Source organism: Callospermophilus lateralis, chromosome 5, assembly GCF_048772815.1.
Source record: "Callospermophilus lateralis isolate mCalLat2 chromosome 5, mCalLat2.hap1, whole genome shotgun sequence".
Taxonomy (NCBI): domain Eukaryota; kingdom Metazoa; phylum Chordata; class Mammalia; order Rodentia; family Sciuridae; genus Callospermophilus; species Callospermophilus lateralis.
Genome location: NC_135309.1, coordinates 34584189 through 34598796, shown reverse-complemented (window position 1 = coordinate 34598796; position 14608 = coordinate 34584189). Strand labels below are relative to the sequence as shown.

The following is a 14608-nucleotide window of genomic DNA, read 5'->3' as shown; positions in this document are numbered from 1 at the left end:
TCTCTAGGCTGAGAACTAAAAACCATGCATATACACAAAATCATGAATGATACTCAGTTTTTAATAAGTTAATTCCCAAGTTTTTTGTCAGGTATTCATGTCATGGTACTTACTCTTCCTTCCTCCCTCCCTCCCTCCCTCCCTCCCAGGAAAGCTCTACCACCTAGCTACTTTCCCAGCCTTTTTTTCTTATCTCTGGGCCACATCCCCAGCCCTGTTTTGAACTTGCAATCCTCTTGCCTCAGCCTCCCAAGCCCCTGGGATTACAGACCTACACCACTGCACACGGCCTATTTATTTATTTGTTTGTTTGTTTGTTTTATTTATTGGCATGGTATTTTTAAATTACCCAGGCTGTCCTCATCCCTTAGCCTCCAAAGTAACCAGGATTACAAGCATGCACCATTGCACCTAGTATTATAGCATTGTTAAAGATGAACCAAAGATATCCTCTGACTTGAGAACAGGGGAAATTATATGACATAAATTTAGCTGAGAATTTCAGGAAATTCTGGTGCTTTTTAATTAACACTTAGCCTACCTTTACTTGGTAGGTCAAGTTATAAGAGTTCTGATTCTGTTTGCCATAAACCGTTGCATTTTAGAGTTTGCAGGACTTGCTTGATACTAAAGCAAAATTGTCTTTGTTTCAAAAGTCACAAGCATATTACCATAGGATAGGTACTTTGTGTATGTTTGCCTGAGTTATAATGACTCCTAATTCAAAGGGTTGGGCTAGCTATGTTTGTAGTATGATCATCCTGTGGTATTCTTACAGGATTGATTCCAGGACCATTTTGAAACTTTGTGGATGTTCAAGTCCCTTATATAAAACTGTAGTATTTTCTTGTCACCTCTGCATATCCTCCCATATAGTTTAAAATATCCCTAGATTACTTAAAATAGAACAAATAAAATGTAAATGCTATGTAAATTGTAGTTATACTATATCATTTTTTAAATAATGACAAAAAAGTCTCTGCATATATAGATGCATTTTTAAAAATACTTTCATCCCATGATTAGTTGAATTCATGAAGGTGGAACCTATATGGAGGGACAATGTATATGGCCATTGTTTTGGAATTCTTTGTTCATGTGATTAGGGAAGTAGATAGTGAATGAAGACATAATACTGTAATTATTCACAGATGTTATTATTTGTATGTAGAGAATCCAGAAGAATGTACAAATCATGAGAATTAAGTGAAAAAAATTTTTTTACCTTGTACAGAGGGTGCTTTATTCTCCACAGAATAATACAGGTTATTAAGTTGGCTTGGGCTTGGGCTAATGTCCCCATATGTACAGAACTGAATAATGTGGGTCTCTGAGCAGAAGTCTGTTTTGCCTTGATGTGAAAGGGTGATGGGTAGGATGTTACAACCAGAGATGTGTTCAGGCCTGAATTGGTTCTGGCCTGGAATGTAGAGAGATGAGGCAGCTCTCAGTGTGTTTATTTCCAAACAGGAGATGCCTGCCAAGGTTGAAGGGTTTTTTGTACCATATCTTCCCCTGTCATCTGATATCTCCTGAGCCCAGGCAGGAACTCCTGGTACAAGCAGGCTTACTCTATCCATTTTTCTTTCTTTTCTTTTCTTTCACCAGCTCTATGTGTTCTGGGTTCATGGGAATAGAGCTGTGGCTGCTCAATTTCTGTTAGCTCCTTCCTCATCTTCGTCCTCACTGTCCAGTGATAGGTCTGGCAAATGAAGCCCCCGGCCTGGATCCAATCTTGGATTCAGCAGCTGCATCTTCTCCATTCCCCACTCCATTCCACCTCCTCTTGTTCAGGATATTGGTTTAAGGGCTAGTAGGAGTAGCTAGCCCTGCCTGTCCTCCTGCTCTTCTTCAGGCTCCAATCCCCAGTGCCTGTAGGGCCCAGATGTGGCCCCAGTTCTTCACTCTGATTGGGGAAGATATACTCAGGGCCCATGGTGTCTCCCCTTAGAACTACTGTGGCCATCTGGCAAATGAAGCCCCAGGCCTGGATCCAATCTTGGGCAGTAACTACATCCTCTCCATTCCTTCCTCTTGTTCAGGGGCCTCTCAGAGCCCATGGTTGAACCCACCAAGTAGTAATGAATTTATTAGCCAGATTGTTGAATTTGAGTTAAATGTGTAGAATACTACAAAACATTTGATAGTCTGGTCCTATGAAAAACAGATGTAAAGACAGCATTATAAATGCAAGAGATATATTAGGGAAATGCCTGTATATTAAGGGAGATGCCTGTATTCCCTGTATTAGGGAAATACCTGAGCAAAAATGAAGAGAGCTAGGAGAGCAGTCAGACCAGGATGCTGATGTGAACCTCTTGAAGGAGAGGGGAAAAGAAAGTTGTATAGAAGAGCCTTAGACTGCAGTGCAATTCTGTAAAAGTTTAGCGAGATAGATGGGAAATCCTTGAACCTATTTGAGTAGTTCTGAGTCTCCCGGAACTTGATTACCCTAGTACCTCTACAGACTTAGTTATTGTTTGGGAGTAATTCAGGGAAGGTTGGCCCCCATATAAATATAATGAATTTCACACCACAGTTAACAGAGGCATTTGTTCAGTTAACACTCCCTATAGTTGGGTATCTGAGAAGCACATTTTCAAGAGCACTTGGGTTTACACTTTATACTATACAGATAACACTTTTTTCCACAGGTTCAGTGCTCAGGAAACTACTTTTCTATGGTTCCTCATGAATCTTTTTCCTGAGAAATGATTTAGAAGATAAATGACAGTAGAAAGAACTATAGCCCTTATTGTTATGGTTGATCTCAAAGTCTCAAACCTTCTCTCCCACTATGTGTCTTGTTTTCTCTTTAGTCTCAGATAATCACTTAGGCAGGTCTCAGTGTTTTGTTTTGTTTTGGTGGGGCTAGCGATTGAACCCAGGGCCTTGTGTATGCAAGGCAAGCACTCTACCAGCTGAGCTATGTCCCTAGCCCTTACCTTTTTTCTAATGGTATGACTCAAACCTTTCCTGGAATGTGTGAACCCTTGGTAATCATATCCTTTTCTGATGTTGCCACATGTATCCATTTACATATACAGTGAGGTAAAGGAATAAACAGTGGGTCATCTGGATTCCACACATAGTTCTCCTTGTTAGTATTACATTAAAAAACAAAGACAAAGCCCTTACTCTACCTTCTGGTCAGGTTTAGTTAACCTAGCCAAAATGGCAACTCTTCTTGCCTGCCAGTTCTTGGGCCCTGGAGTTTAAAGTACCCTGGTGGCAACTATAACTTGTATTCAGTGAGACTATTGCACTGTACCCTGACTTCCAAACCTGCAGAGCCCAGATTTGTGGAAATAGGAAGCACCAAATCCTTTAGTGGCTTGTTGGGAGTAATGATAAGTGGCTGATCCTTGCTTCTACTGATTGGTTGCTGGGCCCATGTATTTTTCCTGCTGTGTACAGCACCAGATGAAGGTCTCTGATTTGAAGTATATTATACATCCTAAAAAAAACGCATTCGTTTTGTATTATTGTCCTCAAACTGAAGTTCATCTGTGTCTTTGCAAGAGTATTTCAGAATTCTTTGGGGCCAGCTACTTCTGAAGTGGTCCAATGGTCATGGTTTGACTCCTGCCCTGGTACTCATCATAAATCCAAGAAAGACAATCCCAAATATTGAAATCCTGAAAGATTAAAATCCTAAAGATCAAAATCCTGAAAATCATAACCTTGAAAGATGAAGATACTGAAAGCCTGCTACCCCAGTTCTTCTCATTGTAAATAGGTTTTTGTTTTTGGTGCTGGCGATTGAACCCAGGGTCTTGTGCATGCTAGGCAAGCACTCTACCACTGAGCTTCATTCCCACCCCACCCCAGTTCCCATTGGGAAAAAGAGTTTATTAAAAAAAGGGTAGAGGATTGGGATGTAGCTCATTGGTAGAGCATTTGCCTAGCATGCACAAGGCTTTAGGTTTGATTCCTAGCACCACCAAATGAAAAAGGTCAAAAGCTCAATCTGAGTGGTTGAGAGTACATATAGAATGGATTATTATGCAGGTTATTCTCTCACCCATAATCCATGTTTGCCTTCCAGAAAGCTTCATCAGAGAATGAAAAGAATTTAAGAAGCTCAGTGATCTTCTGACTTAATGACACTTGCTGATAAATAATAGACTATTAGAAAATATTTAAATTGTGACTAATCTTGGTTAGGAATTTGACTGTTGAAGAAGATAGACTTCATATTTACTTCTAAATCTAACAGAAAAACTAGCACATACTTCACTTTGGTTATTGAATGGAACTTTCAGAACTGTCCCTACTTTCTTTTTCTTTATTAAATATTTACAATTCATTCTCCTGTTGCATCTGAAAGCTGAATTTATCTGCTTGTTTATTAATGACTGGATAAAATGAAGCACTTTATAATGCTTAGTTTGAATGTTTGGGGTACTTCGCAGAAGAAAAATAGATTTCATTTGAATTTCTAAACTACAGTAACAGATTTTTAAATTGGGTGCAATCGAGGCTTCTAAAAGCTAATTTCAAGCTGTTACCCATAAAGTTGTTTTGTTTTTCTTTCTTTCATTTAGCACAGTGCACTTGCTGGAAAATTCAGATTAGTGTATGGACTACTTTGATGAGACAGTGAGGGAAAAATATGTCTCCACTGGCATCCTGGAAGGGTGCTGGAAGGCTGATGAAATTCCAGGAGCTCTTAATGAATTAAAGCTTGGTTTTCCTGAAGAAAAGAAGATAGACACCATTGTTACTCTATGATTACCAGTATTATTTCACCAAATTTGTGGTCTATATATGAACACATATAGAATGGATTTCCACTTACCTAAAACAATATAGAAGTATGATGTAAAACTTGGGAAAATGTAATAGGGAATGCTCATGTTCAAAATGCTATATATCATATCATAAAAGAAGCTCAGAATGAGTAATGCCATGAAGAAAATGAATGAAAAAATATTCTCTGAGAAGAGCCGTGTCCCCCTCCCCAAATAAGCAGCTATTCCCTTCTGATGTAATACTTAAAAACATAATGATAGTTAAGAATCAGTAAGCTCTTACAGTACCCATAATCTGCCCCTGTAATATACTACATATATCAAGTTTTCCTTTTAGATTTTTCCTTTTTAAAAAATTTTCTTCTATTTTAAATTGTCAGCAATATGTTTTACAATTTGTTAAGACAACATTCTCAATGCTGAAAGTCTAAATTGTGTAAAGAGTGAGTATTCTAATCAGAATTCTAATGTGTTTTCCCATTTTCTTGCAAATTTGGCTCCGTAGAAGTATATTATGACAACATTGATTTGTGTAAGCATGTGCATGTATGTAAAAATGTTGAAACTTTTTGTAAGTGAAGATATATTTTTTTGAGTATCTGCATTTGTGAAAGATAAAATTTCTTGAGATCTTGGTTCTGAGTAACTATGTATGTGGTGGTGGTGAGCATCACAGTTTTTCACTTGTATACATCAGAAGACTTAGGTTGTCTGTCATGGTGTTTCACATGAATGTAATTATAAAACTAGGTGGACATAATTACCAGCCATACTGATAAACGAATTTAACGGTTTACTGTTTTATCTCTTTTTTTATGAATATGGCTCATCTGCTCATAACTGTTACACCCACATTTGCAACTGTGCTTAGTATACCTGAGTGTTTGCTTGTAAAACTGTGCATATTGACAGTGCACACCTCTTTTCCTAGTTCTAGGGATGCTTTAGGCAGGAGGATTTCAAGTTCATGTCCAGCCTGTCTCAAAAAATAAGGAGGTTTGGGTGTAGCTCAGTGATGAGTATTTTGAGTTCAATCCCAAGTTCTAAAAGAAAAACAATAAATCTATATGTCATTGCCTACTTTATTGAGTAAAATGTCCCATGAAGTATTCAGTCAGATTTTTACACATTTTCTTTAAAAATTTAAACAAATGTATTAAAGATTTTTAAAAATTGTTTTCTGCAATTATATCTCATAATTTTCATCTTTTGGAATTTTAGACTCTAGGGATTTTGGTCTTTGAGGATTTCAACAATTGGGATTTTGGCATTCAGATTTTTGTCTTTCAGGATTTGGGTTCAAACCCCTCCTTTACTTTTTTGCTCTGAGTTGAATCCACTGGTAGGATATTTTGCTGCATGGGATTTCATTCCTGTGGCTCAGGTATTCATAAGCCCCTGATTGTAGACTTGGTTGAAGCTCCAAGAAAAGAAAGACAAACGCAAATCCAGGCAACAGAGATCCCTGCAAAATGATGGGAGGGACATGTTCCTAAGTAGCTGGTTATTCTTGCAGAATAGTGTTATATCAGGAGCTCAAATGGTTGATCTCTGTTGCTGATAGATCGACCTGGATTGAGTGGGAATTCATTCTGTTAAACACATGCATGGCCTCAGTCTTGTGTCAGCCTGGTCACTCCATTCATGTACTCATTGTGCTAGTTCAGGGATATCTGATGGTGAAGGCTAGCTAGTGTTAACCTGGCCAAGTCTTTTTGTCATTGTAATTTTTTAGTGACTATTCCATGGTTGATGTTTTTGATGAACATTGGTAATTTTGATTTCAGGAATATTCCCACCATTTCATAACTGAAAAAGCATGGTTTTCAGTTCTCAAACTGGTTTTGTAGTTCTTAAACTGGTTTTGTAAACATTATGATTTGTACTGAACACCTGCTTCTGGGAATCTGGAAGACCTTCCCCAATAAACACTTGAGCACTGTTTTTTTTTTTTTTATTTTAATTTTATGTTTTTAGACACCTCACAAGTGTTACACTTTAATGTTGGAGGAATTAATTGCATCTACTTGATGACTTTCCTGGGAGAGAGGACTTTTGGAAGCTTGTGCCTAGTGTCTGCTAGATTTTTTTCCACCACTCTTACTGCCTGTATTGTGTGATGCAAGTGTCAAGGTTATTTGCATTATAGTCTGGACCTTCTACAGATCACTTTACTTTTTGAAGCCATACTCAAAGCTGATGGTCTTCTGTGGCACCCAGAACAGTATTTCTGGGTGTAGAATATGGTACCTGCTAGTCACATTGCTACCTTTTTGTTGTTGTTTGCTTTTTTTTTTTTTTTTTTTTCCTTTCAGTACTGGGGATTAAAATATAGGATTTCATGAATGATAGGCAAGTACTCCCCAACGCTGTGCTTCCTTATTCCTGGGAGGAGGTGTAAAATATAGCAATTAATCTTTAACATTTGAAATGGGTTTCTTGTAGGCTACATGTAATTGTGTTTTGCTTTCCTCATACAGTCTGACAGTCTCTCCCTTTTAATTTGTGTGTTTAGACCATTAACATTTTATGTAATATGCTTAGGTTTAAAATCTACCACTTGCTGTTTCTTTTTAATTTGTGTCATTCTTTGAATTCCCTTTTCTACTTTTTTGCCTTTTAAGTTGTTATTTTTATCTCCTTTGTTGTCTTATTAGCTATTAATTCTTCTATTATTATGGGAGTTGTTATGGGGCTTATGGTGTGCATCTTAAATCATTGGTCATCTGCTTTAAAATGATACACTAACTTATATATTGTGTAAGAATCTTACACCCAGTATGCCTCCATATTTACCTCCTGACTTTAGAAGGACGTTTCAGTTCTACACGTTATAAACCTTGTAATATATTGTTGCTTTAAGTAATCAGTTATCTTTTAAATTTGTTCAAGCACCACATTAAAGACTTTTGCATCAGTTGATCACATATACAAAGGTATTCTCTTTTTTTTTATTGGTTATTCAAAACATTACAAAGATTGCAGAATCACATCGGTTACACATCCACATTTTTACATAATGCCATAATAGTAACTGTTGTATTCTGCTACCTTTCCCTATCCTCTACTATCCCCCCTCCCCTCCCCTCCCATCTTCTCTCTCTACCCCATCTACTGTAATTCATTTCTCCTTATTTTTTTCCCATTCCCCTCACAACCTCTTATATGTAATTTTGTATAACAATGAGGGTCTCCTTCCATTTCCATGCAATTTCCCTTTTCTCTCCCTTTCCCTCCCACCTCATGACTCTGTTTAATGTTAATCTTTTCCTCCTGCTCTTCCTCCCTGCTCTGTTCTTAGTTGCTCTCATTATATCAAAGAAGACATTTGGCATTTGTTTTTTAGGGGTTGGCTAGCTTCACTTAGCATAATCTGCTCTAATGCCATCCATTTCCCTGCAAATTCCATGATTTACAAAGGTATTCTCGTAAAATTATATGGCCTAGTGACATCATAGCCTTCTTAATTTATGTAAGTATACTCAATGAAGTTTGCACAATGAGATCACCTAAGGACACATTTCCTAGATTGTATTCCAATAATGAAGCAACATGTGACCCGCTAGATTTTCATCTGGTGTTATCTTCCACCTCATTAACACTTTTAACTTTATTTTTTAAAGAGCAGGTCTGCTGGTGATTAATTGGTTCAGATTTTGTTAATCTGAAAAATATTTTGCCTTGGTTTTTGAAAGGTATTTTGACTAGAAATAGAATTTTAGGTCTATAGGTTTTTTGTTTTGTGTTCTTCCCTGTCCTCTGGGACTTTGAAGATGTTATTTCAGTGTTTTTTAGATTGTATTGTTTCTGACAAGTCTGCTGTAATATTAATTCTTGTTCCTCATTTTGTAATTTGTTTTCTTTCTCTGGCTGCTTTTACAAATTTCTCTTTATTTCTCCTTTTAAGTAATTTTCTAATAATGTATTTTGGGGTTATTTTATTTCTTGTGATTGAGGTTTGTTGAGCTTCTTGGGTATGTGAATTAAGTGTTTTCATCAAATGTGGAATATTTTTCCATGATCCTTCAATTTTTTTTTTTTTTCTGTTCTCCCTTTCTCATAGCATTACTGTAATTATCCAGTGGCTTACTGGGGCATGTGCTCTCTAGCTGGTTTTATTTTGGTCTCTTTTAAATTTTTCCTCTTTAATTTCTATTGCTGTCTTTCAATTTATAAGTCTTTTCTTCTCTAATGTCTACTGTGTTGTTAGTCTTATCCCATGTATTTTTTTTTTATCTCATACATTGTTTTTTTATCTTTGGTAGTTAATTTTTAAGTATATTCTTATATGCTTATTCTTTTGTATTATCTTGAACACATAGGATATATACACATAATGCACTTTAAAATGTCTTTTTCAACAAATTCTATTGTGCATGTGATGATTTAGTCAGTTTTGATTTGTTTTCCTTTTCAGAATTTGTTTGTTTCAGTTTTCTTCCCATGTCTAGTAATAGTTGACTGGGTACCAGAAACTGTGAATTTTATATGTGCCAGGTATTTTTGTATTCCTATAAATAGTCTTGAGGTTTGTTCTAGGACTCATTTAAGTAACTTAAAAATAGTTTGAAACTGTTTGTGGCACCTTTAAGTAACTTGGAAACAAGCCTTTGTATTTTTTGTTTTTGTTTTTTTCCCTTCTGGTACTGGGGATTGAACCCAGAGGTGCTTAACCACTGGGCCACATTCCCAGTCCTTTTTGTATTTTATTTAGGATGTTGCCGAGTTGCTAAGTGTCTCAGTAAGTTGCTGAGGGTGGCTTCAAATTCGTGATCCTCCTGCCTCAGCTTCCTGAGCTTCCAGGATTACAGGCGTGTGTCACTGCACCCGGCTTGGATCATATATTTGAGCTATATTATAATGTTATATAGCACCAGGATAGCACTTGGTTTCTCATTAATTTTGCCCCCAAATCGAGTCCAAAGCCTTCTAAGTACTCTATTAAATGTGCTGTGAATTAGGAGATCTTGAAGACTTGTATGGTGAGAACATGAACTGTCCCTGTTTCTGTGTACATTGTGGATCTTGTTCCCTCTTACCCAGGGTGTGGAGGTTAGCCTTAACATTTTGGCCAAGATAATAGCACCAGTAGCAATAACCTGAAATGTCTCCAGACATTGCTAAATGTCATTCAGCAATGACAAAATCAGTCCTCAATGAAGACTACTACTTCAGTCCTTTTAGGTACTTTCCTTTTTAATCTGACTTCAAATATTTCTTCACATGCATGCCATGATCCATACTTTCTCAAGACTCAAGAGAATCTTCTGTAGATTTCTGGAACACATTTTGTATGTAGCTCCCAATGCATCTCCTTCCTGCTCTGCAAATTTTAGTCACTTCTACTTCCTGGGTCCAGCTTTTTCTCAACTCAAGATACTATCAGGTAATGAGGTGGAGTAATCATTTGTATCGCTTCATTTGTTTATTCCCTTTCAGATGCCACTGTTCTTTGGTTCTTAATATACCCTATCTATTAAAAAATGGTTTTTTTCCTATATTTGTGTTTACTTTTAGTAGTTTTAAGTGGATACTGAGTTTATTTCCTCTTATTACATCTTGACCTAAAGCTGAAGTTGTAACAGTTGGTCTTTTGCTTTGTAGGGAATGTCCAGAAGTGCCCCTAACCACCCCTAAAAAACTTAAGTGGCAGGTCTGTGAATCTTCATAATGTTTATCTCCCAACTTCTGGAGCATATGTGTATTACGTAGTACTCTGTAGTATCAACCACCTATGGATTATTATTTTGTTAATTCTCTCCAATCAGTATGATGTCATCTGTGTAATAGATCATGAGGTGTAGATATCTGCAGACTATTGTGTAGCAGAGAGGGCAAATTAAAATAGCTTTAAGCAAATATAATTTAGAATTGCCCCACATAAACCCACACTTTTTCTGATCTTAAATTATAATTGGAATGGAAAAGGAGGCATTCACCAAATCGGCACTACTTGAGGATTGCCTAGCTTCAGTAACAATATTTTGTCTGGGATTACAGATGCAATTAGGGCTGGAATTTGATTAAATCTGTGATAGTCATTTTTTAGAATCCTTTGCTTTCTGCTGCAGGGTCCCCACATATTAAAAAGGTATGATAAGGATCATCACTCCTGCATATTTTAAGTGTATTTATTTGTGACACTAGTCTTTGCTAGTTGTCTTAATAACCTACTGGAAAGCTTATCTTAGTTTCTTTTCTTCTTTATTGTCATCTGATAATTGGCAAGTTGTTTATCAAAATTTGGGTGGCAGTGTTTGGGAATGGTCTATCCTTATATAAAAGCATTATTCTCATAATGGAATAAAAAGGTACATTTTATGTGCAGAATTTAAGCTAATCTGTTACTACTATCACTAACCAGTAATCTTAAATAATGTCAGTGGTAAAATACTCCTTTCCAGGGATATCTACTACTCTCATGTCTCATGTTGTTTGTTGTTGGTTTTTTTTTTTTCTTCCTTTTTAATCGATTTATCTATTTATTTTTAAAGGCAAATGACCCTTTTTGTTGGGTTTTATTTATTTTTTGTTGTGCTGGTACTGGGGATTGAACCCAGGGCTTGGTGCTTGCTAGGCAAGCACTTGGCCACTGAGCTGCATCCCCAGTCCTGCTCTCTCATTCTTAACTCTGCTGTATTGTTGCTCTTAGTTGATGTTATATTGTGTTGTCCTGGATACTTTTGTTTGTTTTTTTACTCCTGGTTATCTGAGTGAGGGCTAAAGAAAGATTCCTTATCTCTTTCAAAGAGTGAACAATGTCCATTGTATATAATTTCATTTAGTGGTAGATTATACAACTTTCATGTGCCATTCAGTTATTCATTCATTCTCTTTTAGAAAGAGATATTCTTTAAAAAGTCATATTTTAATGGAATTCGAATAAAGGGGGTCTTAAAAAGGGGTTGTCAGCTAGGCTGCTTAGAGATATGGAATCTGCAAATATTGAGATTATATAATCTAGAGAAAACAAAAAAAATTAACGAGGATGAGATAACTGTTTTCAAATAGTTTGTTGTCACTGAAAAAGAAAAGGTTACCTCTACTTGAAAATAAAATAATGAGTTCATATTTTTGTATTAAATAATGTGTGTTTGGCTTTTGATGTGTTTGGGTTGAGGAGTTGTTCCTGTGCAAATAGAGGGAGCTCTTTCTTTTTTTTTTTCTTTTCTTTCTTTCTTTCTTTTTTTTTTTTTTGAGGGAGCTTTTTCTTATTCAGGTCTTTTACCATTCTGTCTCTTCCATAGTTAACAGCTCTGTGATAAATATGTGTGTGCTTAAAATCAGAATTGTTTGGTGCCATTATGTTTTAAATAGTATATGTGAAAAATGAATTCCTTTCTGTTCCACAGGACTTAAATACTATTTATTCTTATCTTCATGGAATGGAAATATTGTCAAATCTCAGGGAGCATCAGCTTAGGTAAGTGTGGTGTTTTGTTTAAGAGCATGTGCCATGCAGTTATTCATTCATTTAATCACCTTTCCTATTTCTCATACTGTTTTAAGTACTTGACATATACAATATAGATTAGATCCCTACTTTCCTTTGGTTTTGTATTGGTGGGGTGGGATTTGGGGGTTGTGGGAAAACACTATAAAAACTGTATATAATATCCAGGAATTATAAGTACTGTGAATACAATAAAGCACAGTGATGTGAAATAAACCGAGTAGCTACTTGAATTTAGATGGTCAGTGAAGACCTCTCAAAAGAAGTAATTTTTTAAATAGAGACCTGAATGACAGAAGGAAGCTAAGCCAAGAAAGAGGGCTTTGGAATTTTCTCTGGAACACAGAGAGAAAAGAGAGGTGGAGAATTGTAGAAAATGAGTTTGGATGGTGGTTATAGGGGCCAAGTCATTTGACGTTTGTTGGATAGTCATGGAAATTTACATTTCTTCTCCTCCTACTCCTTCCTCTTCTCCATTCTCTCCATCCTCTTCTCCTTGACTCTCCACCTCCCCCTTTTTTTCCCCACTCCTCCTTCTCCTCTCCCTTTTTTAGTTATGTTGGAGATTGAATCCAAGGCCTTGCACATCTTAGAACCATACCCCTAGCCTAAGAATTTGCCCCTTTTTTTGGTAGTGGGGATTGAACCCAGGAACGCTTAACCACTGAGCCACATGTGCAACCCTGTTTTATACTTTTAGAGACAGGGTCTCTGAGTTGCTTAGTACCTACTTTTGCTAAGGTTGTCTTTGAACTCGAAATCCTCCCGCCTCAGCCTCCTCAGCCTCTGGGATTACAGGCATATGCCACCTTGCCCAGCAGGAATTTTTATTTTTTCCTGAGCAATAGAGCCTTGACCAAGGCTTTTTGGCTGTAGTTTAGTCTCCCAAAATTAGAGATAATAATAAGTGTCGGGGCCTGGGGTTGTGGCTCAGTGGTAGAGTGCTCGTGTAGCAGGTGTGAGGCCCTGGGTTCAATCCTCAGCATCACATAAATAAATGAGGTGTTGTGTCCAACTACAACTAAAAAAATATTCAAAAAAAATTTTAAAAATAAAAATAAATAAAAGTGTCTTCGTTACAGTGTTCTGAAGATTAAATGAGAGTAAGAATCTAAAGAAAAGCATAGTGCTTGGTATGTACTAGTTAGTGAAAATAAAATAAAACTGTTTTCTTTTTGGAGTTTGTATTAATATTTGTTATACCAAATGCTTAAGATGATCATGATATCTTGTATTAAAGTGAAAGGAGCAAGGCACTTGATTTGGCACAAATCCCTGTGAAGAAGACAGCATCAACTTTTCTGAACCTCGTTTTTTCCTACAGTTTGGGCTATCTACCTGTTTATCTTACATCACTGTGATTATATTTGTACAACTTTTACTGTAAAAGAACTGTAAAAAACTCTTGTAATTTTGTATAACATTTTAGTTAAACATTTTTCTTCATGACCTATTTATCTGACTACTTTTCTGGATGTTCTGTTTGATTATGGACCAGATTATTTCTAATTTATTCTTTTTTCTATATAACATAATTGAGGTGTTAATCTATATCAAATAAGTATATCAGGTAGAAAGAATACAAATGAAAAACAGAGGAGTTAGTAATATTAAAAGTATTTTTTAAATGTAAATGTGTTTAACAAATTTTTTTGTATGTGCATTGCCTGTGCTAATAATTACTGTTCTTTACACTGAGGATATAGTAGTGAACCAAATAGTGGTCTAATTTTTCATAATATTTATTCAGTATGAATTGACAGGTTTTATAATGTGAGTAAGAATATTATGGTTAATGCCATTTAATATTATCTAGTTGCTCTTATAGAATATTACTATATTATATATTTTTAAACTCTTTAGGGAAATTTTAGTAATATGATTATTTTCTGTTGGTGTTATTATAATAAAATCTATTTTAAACAATTTTTACTTTTTAAAAAATAGATTAATGTCTGCAAGAGCACGCTATGAAAAGTACAGTGGCAACCAGATTCTTTTTTGGTAAGTAAGCCGAAATTACTATAAATCAGTGACTTTTATGTTTAAATGTTGATTTTTAGCATTGAAATTCATTTGATTCTGAAATAATTGCCATAGATCAAATTGAAATATAATCTATAGAATGCAAAGTGTCCAGTGCAGCAAATTTTATAAATATATACACCTGGGTAACTACTGTTACTAATGAAAATATAGAAGATACCACCTTTTCATCAGCTTTCTTTAGGAACAGTTACCACAGTGTGACTTCAGTCACCATAGATTACTTTTACCTCTTTTTGAACTTATGGGTAGTCTTTTGGTCAGGCTTTTGTTACTTAGCAGATATCTGTCCTAGGTTTTTAATGTTTTGCATTTGTTCTTTTTCACTGCTATGCAGTTTACATTTGTGTGAGAA

The 14608-nt window shown here is 35.9% G+C and overlaps 1 protein-coding gene and 1 pseudogene across 7 annotated transcripts in view; one reads left to right on the top strand and one right to left on the bottom strand.

Moving 5' to 3' along the window:
• Positions 1 to 14608, top strand: part of Rapgef6 (Rap guanine nucleotide exchange factor 6) — a 214685-nt gene that overhangs the window by 28213 nt on the left and 171864 nt on the right. For all 7 annotated transcript variants that reach the window (XM_076856438.2, XM_076856440.2, XM_076856436.2 and 4 more), the window contains exons 2-3: positions 12107 to 12177; positions 14155 to 14211. In XM_076856438.2, coding sequence (XP_076712553.2) covers positions 12107 to 12177; positions 14155 to 14211 — 128 coding nt within the window. The remainder of the gene's footprint in view (positions 1 to 12106; positions 12178 to 14154; positions 14212 to 14608) is intronic.
• LOC143399044 (male-enhanced antigen 1 pseudogene) lies at positions 1457 to 1966 on the bottom strand (annotated as a pseudogene).